At 37.1% G+C, this 13,470-nt stretch overlaps 1 protein-coding gene across 1 annotated transcript in view; it reads right to left on the reverse strand.

Moving 5' to 3' along the window:
* Nucleotides 1-210: 210 nt before the first annotated feature.
* The window catches only part of Ppid (peptidylprolyl isomerase D), a 17,494-nt gene continuing 4,234 nt past the window's right edge, over nucleotides 211-13,470 (reverse strand). Inside the window, exons 3-10 of the mRNA XM_013029840.1 lie at nucleotides 11,733-11,839; nucleotides 8,881-9,069; nucleotides 7,935-8,057; nucleotides 7,680-7,786; nucleotides 5,880-6,021; nucleotides 1,336-1,422; nucleotides 1,207-1,249; nucleotides 211-471 (exon numbers count right to left, since the gene is read on the reverse strand). Coding sequence (XP_012885294.1) covers nucleotides 383-471; nucleotides 1,207-1,249; nucleotides 1,336-1,422; nucleotides 5,880-6,021; nucleotides 7,680-7,786; nucleotides 7,935-8,057; nucleotides 8,881-9,069; nucleotides 11,733-11,839 — 887 coding nt within the window. The 3' untranslated portion in view covers nucleotides 211-382. The remainder of the gene's footprint in view (nucleotides 472-1,206; nucleotides 1,250-1,335; nucleotides 1,423-5,879; nucleotides 6,022-7,679; nucleotides 7,787-7,934; nucleotides 8,058-8,880; nucleotides 9,070-11,732; nucleotides 11,840-13,470) is intronic.

Below are 13,470 nucleotides of genomic sequence, written 5' to 3' on the forward strand. Positions count from 1 at the left end.
CAAAGCAGACATATTTATGATCTGGCCTTTTGCAGAAAATAAATGCCAAGCCAAGAACAGGTACCTATTGAAGTATAAAAGCACGTATACCTACCACAGGTACATTAAAGAAAAGTAAATAATATATATAAACTTTTGCCCAACAAGATGTAACTTTAGGGCACCATTCTTTTTTAAAATGTTGGCACTAATTTAAAAAAAGCACTTCACTGTATTTTGTAATATTTTATTATAACAGGGAACTAACATCAGTATTTCTAAACATAACCCACAAAGCACTGCAGTATCAGAACAAACACATTAGGGATCCTATCTAGACCCCATATCATTTTACTGTCTTTATATAATCAATGTTTGACATTTAAGCAAAAGTTAATTCTTATTAAGCAAACATTTTTGCATATACAGCCTTCTCTTTATCTTTTTGTGCCTTTATCTTTTGTTTGACTTTCAGCAATTCTGCCTGGATGGCTGTATAAAAAGAAAGAAAAAAGTCCGTTATCTGCCAAAGCATCTAAAAACTTAGGACCAACAAATTGTGGTAATGGCACTACATTCCCCTTCCCTTGATAATTCTTCCCCATAAGAAGTAACTCCACTTTATTAGCAGTAATTTTTAGTCTTGTGAAAGAAAAGTCACAAAAATCATGACGTATTATTTCAGAGGGCTGCCAACTGAGAAAACCTTAGGTAACAAAGGTTTGCTTTAGCCTTCTCCATTTAAGAGGGCCAGAATTGCTTCCCTTCTTTTAATGAGACCAAAAATATTTTTAAATATATAGATCTAGTGTCACTATTCACTGCATTTACCTCATTTGGAGAAAATAAAAAGTATTTCATTATAGCTTTTCTAAAATATACATTCACCTTAGAGAATGGTCCCAAAAGTTAAATTTACAATGAATACTCTCTTTACTGCTGATCTCTCAAGTAGTATTATAGTAATAGAAACTGGGTCTCAAATGTTAAGGCAGAACAAGCAATGTTTTCAGGTACATTCTTGAGAGAAATTAGAATGTAAGCTCTGTGAGAGCAGGGGTCTTGAATGTCTTGTTCATTTGCTATCTGATCAATGCCTGGCCTGATTAATAGGCATTGTTTCTAATTATTAATTAAACATCTAATATTTGGCAAGGTTAAGTGAACACTGTGGTTTATGCGGATAAAACTTTAAAGGACAAAATGAACTCAAAACTGCCAGCTTACCTTTATCTTCTGGTGCTATCTCCTGAGCTTTCTTAAGATCAGCCTTCAATTGGAAAGAAAAAAAATGTTAAGAAAATTACACATATGATTTTAGAAAGGTAATTATCTATTGTAAAACATAAAATTTACCAAAGCTTGATCATATTCTTTTAGTCCTTGCCATCCTTGAGCTCTGCGGTACAGTGCTTTGGTATTTGATGGGTCTATTTCAAGCGCCTACAAAAACAATTTTTTTAAATAACATGTTATGAGTAAATATACTAGATCTCAATTTACTCAAAGTGGAAGTGCAGCCTACAGTCAGAAAAGTGCACTAAATGGACGTGGAAGAAAAAGGTGTTGCTCTTCTAGATCTCTAGTCTTCTCAGTACTGCAATTTCTTTCTCTAGACTAAACCCTACTGGTCCATATAACGGATCCCTAGGTATCTTTGGATTGGTCCATAAAAAACTCCACCCCACCATCTGCAAACCAAAATCCCTTATGTAAAATGGTATAGTATTTGCAATTAACATACATGTCCTGCCATAGACTTCATCTCCAGTTTACTTAAAGTACAATAAATGCTACATAAATAATTGGTCAACTATACTTAGGAAATTAAAACAAGTTTCTATGTTTAAAAGAAAAGAAGCTGGGTGCCTGTAATCCTACTCAGGAGGCTGAGATCTGAGGATCGCGGTTCAAAGCCAGCCCCGGCAGGAAAGTCTGTGAAATTCTTATCTCCAATAAACCACCAGAAAACAGGAAGTGGTGCTATAGCTCAAGTGGTAGAGCACTAGCCTTGAGCTGAAGAGCTGGGGGACAGCACTCGGGCCCAGAGTTCAAGCCCCACGACCGACCAAAAAAAAAGAGAGAAAAGAAATGTATAACTCAAAGTTGGATAAGTCTATGGAATCCAAGGACATGGAATGGGTCTTTGAAACATAAAGTTCAACAAGTCTCTCCCTTGCAACATCTAAAAAGTAATGTATTTTGTTTATATAACATCTTTTAAATTAGCTAATGTATGGTCTTCTACACAAAAGTCAAAAGAGAGCCTGGGTAAAGACTAATCTTTGTTTTTCTTGTGTAGTATTCTCTCTTCTAAATACATTATCAGGCTGGGGGTATAGCTTAAGGGTACAGCCTGTGACTATCATGTTATCTAAAATTTAAATATTATATATGAACTATCATGTTATCTAAAATTTAAATATTATATATGAATGTTCTTATTATCCTTTATTTCATCTACCCAAGCAAATTATAATTTTTTTTAAGCAGTGCTCAGAACCAGGGCTTTGTGAGTGGTAAGTATCCTACCACTGAGCTATACTTCCAGCCTAGTCTCTCATTTTAGTTCTACTTGCTGTGAACCAAGGTAATCTCCTGACACAGCCTAATAGGCAAAAAGAATATAAAACAATTTGGAAATTATTTTATACTATACAATCACAAAGTCATAATTGATTTATTTGAAAAAGATAACATTTTCTGTATTAATCACTCAGTACACCTGGATAGCCCTCATTGAAACAATTGTTCCAGTGGTAACCCTTCTCCCTAGACCAGCCATGATTACACTAAATAGAAATTACCCACCTCAAGCAAAATCTATTCAGCTGCTTAAGACTATGTGTCTTTCTTAATTTTAAGATTACTCTCTCTTAGGTATGATTTTAAAAGGTGCCAAGCACAGTGCAAAATACTTTAAAGCATATGCTATATGATCTCTTATGTTTCCATAAGATAGGCAACTAGAGAAATACTCTGTAAAATTAGAAATTTATCCAAAGATAACAATTATAGTGGCAGAGGTATTGAAGAAGCAGCCAGGGCATGGAGAAGAAAATGAAAAGGAAAAAGAGGAGGAAGGAAAATGGAAGGGAAGAGGAAAAAGCCAGAGGGCACTAGCACATGCCTATAATCCTACCTACTCAGCAAACTGAGATCGGGAGATTGAGGTCTTAAGTCAGCTGGACTGAATCAGGACTCTTATCTCCAATTAACCAGCAATAAGCAGAGTTAGAAGCATGGCTCAAGTGGTATGGTCAAGCAACTCAAGTGAGTGCAAAGTCCTGAGTTCTAATCCCTGGTATTCTACTCCTCCCCTCAAAATATGTTGGGGCTCAATGTAGTTACACAGCCAAGCTCATGGCCCTACACAGTGGAGCAGGGGAATGATGAATTTCAATTACCCCACAACTCACATTCTTAAACAGTTCTAGCTTTTTCAATGCCTAGTATATAGGTACTCTTAAAAAAATGAATGAGCTGCAACAAGTATCAAGTATCACATTTTCACTCCTTTGTAGAGGCTACATACATACCATTGACATAGACATGTATACACATACAAATGAAACAATTCTATTACTGTCTAGGGGAATAAGGTAAAAGGGAGAAGGAAAAAGAGGATGAACAATTTAACAATACTCTGCAGCTGGGGGCCAGTAACTTATACCTGTAATCCTAGCTACACAGGAGGCTGAGATCTGAGGATCATAGTTTGAAGCCACCCCAGGCAGCAAAGTCCTTGAGACTCTTTTTTTTTTTTGTCAGTAGTAGGTCTTGAACTCTGGGCCTGGGTGCTGTCCTTCAGCTCTTCAGCTCAAGGCAAGCACTCTACCACTTGAGCCACAGAGCCACTTCCAGTTTTCTAGGTGTTTGCTGGAAATAAGAGTCTCATGGACTTTCCTAGACTTTCCTGGGCTTTCCTGCCCAGGCTGATTTGTGATCCTGAGATCTCAGCCACTGGTGCCCAGCTAGTCCTTGAAACTCTTATCTCCAATTAACCACCAGAAATCCGAAAATGACACTGTAGCTCAAAGTAGTAGAACACAAGCCTGGAACATGAGTTCAAGGACAGCACTCAGGCCCAGCATTCAAACCCAACAACTGACTCAAAAATAAAAAATAAGTAGCAATTATGTAGAGATGGCACAGGGAATCCCATTGGAAGCTCCTGATCAAGAAGTGGTGGAGGGAAGGGATGATGAGAAAGAAAGCAACAGGGCTATTCTGAGCAAAACTTAATATAAGCATATGTGAAATACTATGATAAAATCTTCTGGTACAATTAATATGTACTTTAAAAAACTTCTGAAATTTGTGTCTTATATATATACTTCTCTAATTTGGGGAGAGGAAGGGAAAAAACAAAATGCTTAAATAAGGATACAGGTTGACCCAGTTTAAACACTGAGATGTACAAAACACTATGTTGAAAACAAAGTTCTTCTGCTCGTGTGGAGGGGGAAGGGAAAGTAGGAGGAAAATAAAGGAGAAGGCAACAATGCTCAATAGAAAATGTACTTTACCTTGCTCATGTAACTGTAACCCCACTGTACAGCATTTTTACAATAAAAAAACATACCAAAAAAACTATAGAAAAATAAAAACTGTTGGGGTATGTACTTATAGAGAGGAGGAATGAGGGGGCTGGGAAGGTGGCTCAGTGGTAGAGTGCTTCCCTTGCATGCATGAGGCTCTGGGTTCCACTCCTCAGTACCACATAAGCAGAAAAACTGGAAGTGGCGCTGTGGCTCAAGTGATAAGAGTGCTAGCCTTGAGCTGAAGAGCTGAGGGACAGTGGCCAGGCCCAGAGTTCAGGCCCCATGACTGACAAGAAAAAAAAAGGGGGGGAGAAGGAATGAGGATAAATGTTTAAAATAGTTTTAGGAATAGGAGAAAGATAAAGGGAGAATCATAGAAGGGAAAATTCGATTGGGATACATTTTACATACACATATGGAAATGTCACAATGAAACAGCATACTAATGTATGCTAACAAAAACAAATCATTAAAAAATGAGGTAAGGGGCTGGGAAGGTGGCTCAGTGGTAGTGAGTGCTTGTCTTCCATGCATGAGGCCTTGAGTTCAATTCCGCAACACCACACAAGCAGAAAAAGCTGAAGTGGTGCTGTGGCTCAAATGATAGAGCTGAGGGCCCCATGGCTGACAAAAATTGGGAAAAAAAAAAAGGTAAAATCATATAGATTTGTAGATTTGAAAGAACTGAAACTTCAAAGTATTCAACACAAGATAACTTAAAAATCATATTCTTAATCAAGTCTCATTAGGTCCTAAACAATAAGAGGTATTGAGGTATATAAAAAGTGCTTTGAGGGGCTGGGAAGGTGGCTCAGTGGTAGAGCGCTTGCCTTGCATGCCTGAGACCCTGGGTTCGATTCCTCAGCACCACATAAGCAAAAAAGAAAAAAGCCGTAAGTGGCACTGTGGCTCAAGTGGTAGAGCGCTAGCCTTGAGCTGAAGAGCTAAGGGACAGTGCCCAGGTCCAGAGTTCAGGCCCCATGACTGACAAAAAAAAAGTACTTTGGTTCAAGTTAGAAAGTTAAAATTGCCACTCCTGCTGGATACCAGTGGCTCATACCCATAATCCTAGCTACTCAGAAGGCTAAGATCTGAGGATCACAGTTTGAAGCTCACCCCAACAATAAAGTCCATGAGATTCTTATCTCTAATAAACCACCAAAAAAAGCCAGAAGTAGAGCTGTAGTTCAAGTGGCAGAGTGCTAGGGGGCAAAACCCAGGTCCTAAAGTTCAAGGCCCAGAGGATGGGCCTGTGTGCATGCGTGTGCATGAGTTCAAGGACAGCACTCAAGCCCAGCACATGGATGCACGCCTGCATGTGCACACACCCCATTCCTTCAAGAAGTTAACACTTACCTCCAAACAACTGTCAATTGCTCCTTGCCAATTTGACATCTTCAGTTTACAAGCACCAATATTCAGCACACAGCTTAAAGCTATTGGCTGTAGTCTGGATCTATCTGCTTTCTCAATAACAGCCTTTGAACTATCCAAATATCTAGAGAACATATTAATAAGCTTATGTAATGCCACACAAAGATTTACTCTGCTTTTAACTGTATCATGTAATATACTTGATACAAAAAGCTTATCAAATGTTAACTGAATGTTCAGTGATAATCTTTACATTTTGGGGGCAGCAGGGGGAACTAAAGACTAAGAAGGTCTGGGGCTGGGGGCACACTAAGAACATAATACTGCTAAGCTACATGCCCCTTCCCCACAGCCTAGTGTTTTTCTTGAGAAGGTATATTTGTTCCAACAAAAATGTTCAAGCAGTGGAATTTAACAGTAATTTCAAAATCTAATTAAGCACCAGTGATAACACACTCCTACTTTTACAGAGGTCCCTGTTGTGTGCTTTCCAGTATAACTGCATTTAGAATCAGGATGCTCAAAATGAGGTAACAGAATTGAATGAAGAAAACAGCAACTGCATTGTATAGCTATTTTTTCCTAACTGTCCACTGAAAAGGCCCAGAAACAGAACATCTACCCCCAAATTTATTTTCTAATATTGTCTTTCTCAGGAAGGAATCAGAATTCCTTAGAGAAACTCCTTATACCAGACATGAAATCAAAGATATGAAAGAAAAGATAGAAAGCTGAGCTGGTGTTAAGTGGCTCATTTCTGTAATCCTAACTATTCAGATCTAATGGCAGCAGTTCAAAGCCAGCAGGAAGCCAGCCTGGGCAGGAGAGTCCATGAGACTCATCTCCAATTAACAACAAAAAGCTGGAAGTGGCCAGAGGCTCACGCCTCTAATCCTAGCTACTCAGGAGGCTAAGATCTGAGGATCACGGTTCAAAACCAGCCCGGGCAGGAAAGTCCGTGAGACTCTTATCTCCAATAAACCACTAGAAAACCGGAAGTGGTGCTGAGGCTCAAGCGGTAGAGCACTCACCTTGAGCTGAAGAGCTGAGGGACAGCGCCCAGGCCCAGAGTTCAAGCCCCATGACCAACAAAACAAAAAACAAACAAACAAAAAAAAAGCTGGAAGTGAGCTGTGGCTCAAGCAGTAGAATGTTAGCCTTGAGCAAAACAGCCCAGGGACAGCACCCAGGCCTTGAGTTCAAGCCACACAACCAAACAAAAAAAAAAACAAAACAGATAACTTGGATTGCACAAAAAAAAATCTCAATAAGATGTCAATAGGGAACATTAATGAGCAAAAGACTAAAGTCACATTACAACCAAATACAATATACATCTTGAAATTATTACACACTGTATCTTAACGGTATTGGAAGTTTTGTAGAAATGACCTTGTTTTGTATGAAATACATGCTAAAATATTCAAGGATAATACATTTTATTTACCAATTTCCCTCCAAAACAGTTTTGCAAAAATAAAGCTAAAAATGGGCTGGAAGTATGGCTCAGACAGTAGAGTGCCTACCTAACAAGCAAGAAGCTGAGCTTAAGACCCACCCTCCCACAAAAAAAAAAAAAAAAAACCCTGGTGAATTTAGTGTAAATTAATGAGTACACTTTAGACTTTCTGTATTCTGAAAAAGTTCAAGTTAAGCTAGTAAAAAAGCCATTATTTAAATACATCTGTTTATTCAACAATGAATTTCACAAAAATGAACAATTTTGAATTTAGTATAAACAAGTTACATGTTCTTAAAAATAATTAAAAAATCCTTTATTACCTTAAAACCTTTGTATATTTTTTAATAGCCATCTCCCAGTTCTGGGACTTGAACAAAGTATTTCCAATGTTTTTTAAGTCTTCTGTTATTAACAAAATTTTATCTACCTGAACAAAAAAAAACAAATGTTAGATTTTTTTAAGTAATTGTGACTTACTGATAAAATCTACCACTATGACACTTTGTACAAAAGCTCAAAGTTTTAGTACTGAACATTGTTACTTATTTAACAGTGACTCCTGTAAAAATACTTACATCTTTTAAATCTATATCTGCATCATCAGGGAAATCAGGATGACTGTCACCAGAGCCATCTTTTGGGAATATTCCCCAATCATCTCCTTCCTTCAATTCTCCACATTCCGCAATAACACACAACTGTAAAAATGATAAAAAATTATTCAAATACATATTAATGAAAGCTACACAGATGGAAGTCACATGTGGTACTGCCTGTCACAGACTTGAGTTAAGAGGTGTAATCATCTGCTGTGATGTGTCCTTCTACATACATTCCAACTAATCAACAAAATCTCCGTAAGTCATTCTACTGCTATTCAGCTCAATGAGTTGAAAACTGTATCATGCTCTATTTAAATGTCTTAGGTGGAACATTAGGTTCTAGTTTACTCCTATCTTTTTATACACGGAATGCATGTAACTAAGTTTCCAATTCCCACCAAGAACCTGGCACATAGGCTGGTTACTAGTCTGGTCATTTTGATTCAGACAAGAATCAGTATGACTATACTAATCAAGAACAGTATACTTAGTACAGAAGTCCAATAATTTAATTCCTTTGGACAACTAAAGGAAACAAACAACAAAATGATTATCAGGAAGCTGAAATATGTGGGGGAGGCAAACAAATGGAGGGAAAAGGAGTGAGCAAATACAATCATTATGTTCAATGTATACTACATAAAAACTAAACAAACTTAGGGTAAGGATGGGAGTGAAGAAAAGGAGAGAACCAGTGGCCAAGATGCAATATATTCATGATCTGACTAGCACTGAAACCTTTTTTATAACTACTTGAAAAAATATACTAACTTTAACACTGTAGAAAATAGTTTTAAAGAGTGACAGATTTAGGCTTCTAATGCAAAAACCTTTAACATTTTTCAAGATATTTGCCTAATCCTTTAATTTACATTTCTTTTGAGGCAGTAAACAAGCTATTAAGTACATTTTTACTTACTTTGGCAGGTTTTTCACCTTTCACTTCTACATTTTCCAGTATCCTTGCCACACCTATTCCTTTAATTACTTGTCCAAACACCACATGTTTCCCATCCAAATGAGGAGTTGGAACTGTTGTGATAAAGAACTGAGAACCATTTGTATGGGGGCCTGCATTTGCCATGCTCAGTAAACCCTCCCGATCATGCTGTAGAAATAAAAATCATTAAAAGAAAACCAAGGTTAGAGGTATTTTTCTGACTTTTCTTTTACTGACCATTCACATAAAAATATGGATTGTACTACCATTTAAATCAAATTTCAATTTGACTTTAAAATCTTTAACAAACTTTAATTTTTTAATTTAGTTATTGATTGATTTTGGGTCCGGTCGTGGGGCCTGAACTCTGGGCCTGAGCACTATCCCTCAGCTCTTCAGCTCAAGGCTAGCGCTCTACCACTTGAGCCACAGCGCCACTTCCAGCTTTTTTTTATTCTGCTTATGTGGTGCTGAGGAATCCAACCCAGGGCCTCAAAGGCAAGGGCTCTACCACTGAGCCACCTTCCCAGCCCGAACAAACTTTAATTTTAATTTTACTCTTTATAAATTACTATACTTAGTGAACATGGGGTAATCACTTTTAAACTTTAAGAAAAACTTACAAAATAAAAATAATAAAATCGTTAATTTTAAAAAATGGCCATCCTGAAAAGATGCTTATCTTTTAGACAAAGATATTATGTTAAGGACATCTAGTACTACTTTGCCCACTTTATTATGGGCACTTTTTCTGAGACTCTGTAGTCTTCCTATGTTCACAAACAGATTTACATCATGATTCTTCCTTTAGACCAAATTGAAAGGGATACTGAAGTCTTAGGTAAGTCATCCAGTCTAGATGCTTTCCTAATTGCAAACATTCCAAAGTTCATTCAAGTCAATCAACTTCAGACTTTGAAAAAAAGTGAAAAAATTCTTACATACATTTTAAAACCATAATCACCAATCAAGGGTTCTGTGAAACAGCTTCATTTTTCTACTTTCTACTTCTTATGCTTTCTAAATGTTCCTGTTAGTGTATTCCTTTTGAGTTTTTCAGCCTAAAATGCCTTTTACCTCTCCAGTCGAAATCAAATTCATTTTAAAGAACACTGATTTCGTGTAAGGAAGAAAAATGCATCTCTCCTTTCTAAAAGCTTCCTTTCATTTTATCATATGATTATATCACATTCTTTTTGTTGTTGTTGTTCCCATCCTAGGATTCGAACTCAGGGCCTTGGCACTGTGCCTGAGCTTTTTTGCTAAGACTAGTGCTCTACCACTTGATCCATACAACCCTACCTCCAACTTTTTGGTGGTTAATTGAAGCTCGTTGAGTCTCAGGGTCTTGTCTGCCTAGGCTGGCTATGAACCATGACCCGCAAATCTCAGCCCCTTAAGTAGCTCGGATTTCAGGTATGAGCCACCAGCACCCAGCAATCATCACATAATCTTAAAATTTTTCATCTTTTAGATAGATTTGTTGGTGCTTTCACAAAAATATTAACTAGAATATTAACTCTTTCCTTTGCTTCTAATTTTTTATTTTTCCAAATAGTCCCAAATCCAAACAACTCTATGATAAGAAGCATTTTTGGTCCCAATTATTTCACTGAAGGATGCTAGACATCTATTAGTTATACCATCAAGTATATTCGATAACCTAGCATGTATTTCCACAATATTGTTCTTTATTTGTCCCACATGTGCTTAAATCTTGCCTCCAAGGTTAGAATTATAAGTTCCTTGTCATCAAGACCTTTCACTGTTATAATTCCTTTGGTGCCAGGACAGACCACGCATACAGTTGCAGCAAATAATTACTATTTAAAAAACTGGTGATGTTTTATTTCCAAATTATACTAATTTACCTTGTTCCTAGTCTTCATTTCCAAATAAATCACTTTACTTTTGTACTTACATGTTTGCTCTCAAAACGTGAATGATGCAATATACCCCGATTAGTTCTTGGGACAATGAAGATAATGTCCTTTAGGAGCTTGGACATTAACCATATCCTCTAGTTTGCAAATCCCCTGACATCTGGGTTTTAGCGATGGTTTTGTTGTTCTTCAAATTCAAGGATAAAGATGCACACGTTACCATCCTTTAATGAGAACATTTTCCCTGGAATCAATTTTGCCATTTGGGGGCCATGCTTAAAAGCTCATTGGCTTAACTGTAGCATGTAAAAATTGCATGACAATGAAATTACCAAACACAGTACTACTGCAAATAAAATTCATTACTAAATGGGCACACGTGGCTCACACATGTAATCCTAGCATCTCAGGAGGTTGAAAATCTGAAAATTGCAGTTTGAAGCCAGCAGTCTGTGAGACTCTAATCACCAATTAACTACCAAAAAGCCAAAAGGGGAGCTGTGGCTTTTGGTACAGCATTACCCTTAAGCAAAAAAGCACAGGGACAGCACCCAAGACCTAAGTTCAAGCGCAAAAAGAGCATGCACTCACACATAATCACTACTGACCCATAATCCCATTTCTTTGGAAGTCAGAACTTAGGAAGCACAGGCAAGAATAGCTTGAGCTACATATCAAAATTCTGTCTCAGAAAAACAAAAAATTAATGGGTAAAATTTTTCCCTATTAAAAGATGCATTTTGACATGTGAAATACTTGAGTGGTGGAGCATTTGCATAGCATGTGTACCCTTGGTTCATCCAAGTAACCTGGAGAGGGGTTGGGGGTGCACTACAAGAAAAGTTGTGTCTGGGGACACCCAAGATTTTAGTGTCTTAGTCCAACAAGTATTTGTCATACGTGTAACAACTTTCACATTATCGAAGTCATGAATTTTCTCTACTTTACCTTATAATGGAAATTTTCATCTTCAAATTTTTCACCATAAATACTTTCTCCACCTGTCCCATTCTGATTTGAGAAGTCTCCACCCTGAATCATAAATTTCTTTATAACTACAAAAAAGAAATATGGTATTAATAATGGAAATATGCATGATTCTACAACATAATTAATGAATATGTACTAAGGATAGCTTCTTAAGCATAATTTTAGTACTATCATCCTCCTGTTTCTTTCCAGTCTGAGTGTAACCTACATTTTACTGTCTGATCCCCAACTAACATTCAAAGAATTCACTCTTTGAACTACTTCAAAGTTTCTTACCTACAAAATTTGTCACTGAAACCCAAAAGCCAAACCTCCTAATTTTTATCCAAGTTTTTTGGCTTTACTTCCAACTTTTAATGTATAACCATCTCTTTCACAAAATAATGAGTATTTGTGTGACGTTTTATTTCTTGTAACTATCTATACAGCTTCTCATTTATGCCTACTAAATACAGATTAAATATTCCCTATAGATTGGGGGCAGAGGCCAAACTGGATATAAATGCAGGGACTCATGAACACTAGGCAACATAGAGATGTGTGTGTATGTGCATATCTGCCAATACTGGGGCTTGCCAGGGTGCTGTCCCTTAGATTTTTTACTCAAGGCTGAGTAAAAAAGGCTGGGCCACAATGCCTCTCCTGTTTTCGTGGTAACTGGAGAAAAGAGTCTCAGATTTTCCTGCCAGGCTAGCTTTGAACCACCATCTCCAGATATCAACCTTCTAAGTAGCTAGGATTACAAACAAGCATGAGCTACTGGAACTCAGCTTACCTAGATATTTTTGCACTCTAATGAAAACAAGTTGGCAGTATCATTCCTTTATGTCAAATGTTACCAAAATCACTCATATGTTAATAGATTCCTATGTTCATGAGACTTGAAATATCTAACTGGATCAGAAGGAAAGACCTACAGTCTACAGGAAGTTACGTGCAAGCAAAACACACTTTTGCCAACAATAAAAATGCAGACAGTTCTGTGTCAATTAAGCAACTCAGTACCCGAGGTATTTAGTTATATCTTATCAAGTAAGACCATCTCTGCCTACCTTGTACCAAAATTCCTGATCTTCAAAAGCATATGTTTGGCATAAATTACATGTCTGTACAAGTAATCTAGACAAGTTCCCAAACTTTGGAAGCTGAAAGAGCAGGGATCCTCTTATGTTCTTTATTTTCTCACACTTTTTGTTGGCATATTTTGGTATTTCCTTAAAGCCAACAGTAGATCAACAGTTTAGAATGTAGGAGGAAAAAATAATTTCTTAATAAATCAGGCTTTTAAGAAAATATTTCTGGACTTGGGAGTGTTGCCAAGTGATAGATACTTGCCTAGTATGTTGGAAGACCTTGGGTTCAATTTCTATCACTACTGAGAAAAAAAATTACTGATACATTATAATTTAATTCCTTTATGCCCTTGTTTTTACTGAATGCTTACTCAGTAACTGCAGTAAATATAGAGAACATATGGTTCCTGAATTTACAGGAACTTATAGTCTACTGGGAGAAGTATCAAATAATTAGTAAAGTTAGAATTATAAAGTAGAAAATGGCTGGGTACCAGTGTCTCACACTTGTAATACTAGCTTCTCAGGAGACTGAGATCTGAGGATTGCAATTTGAAGCCAGCCTGGAGGTGGGGGGGGGGGGAACAGGAAAGAGAAAGGAGGAAAGCGTTCTGAAAGAAGAG

This window comes from Dipodomys ordii, unplaced genomic scaffold (genome assembly GCF_000151885.1).
Source record: "Dipodomys ordii isolate 6190 unplaced genomic scaffold, Dord_2.0 Scaffold123, whole genome shotgun sequence".
Classification (NCBI taxonomy): Eukaryota; Metazoa; Chordata; class Mammalia; order Rodentia; family Heteromyidae; genus Dipodomys; species Dipodomys ordii.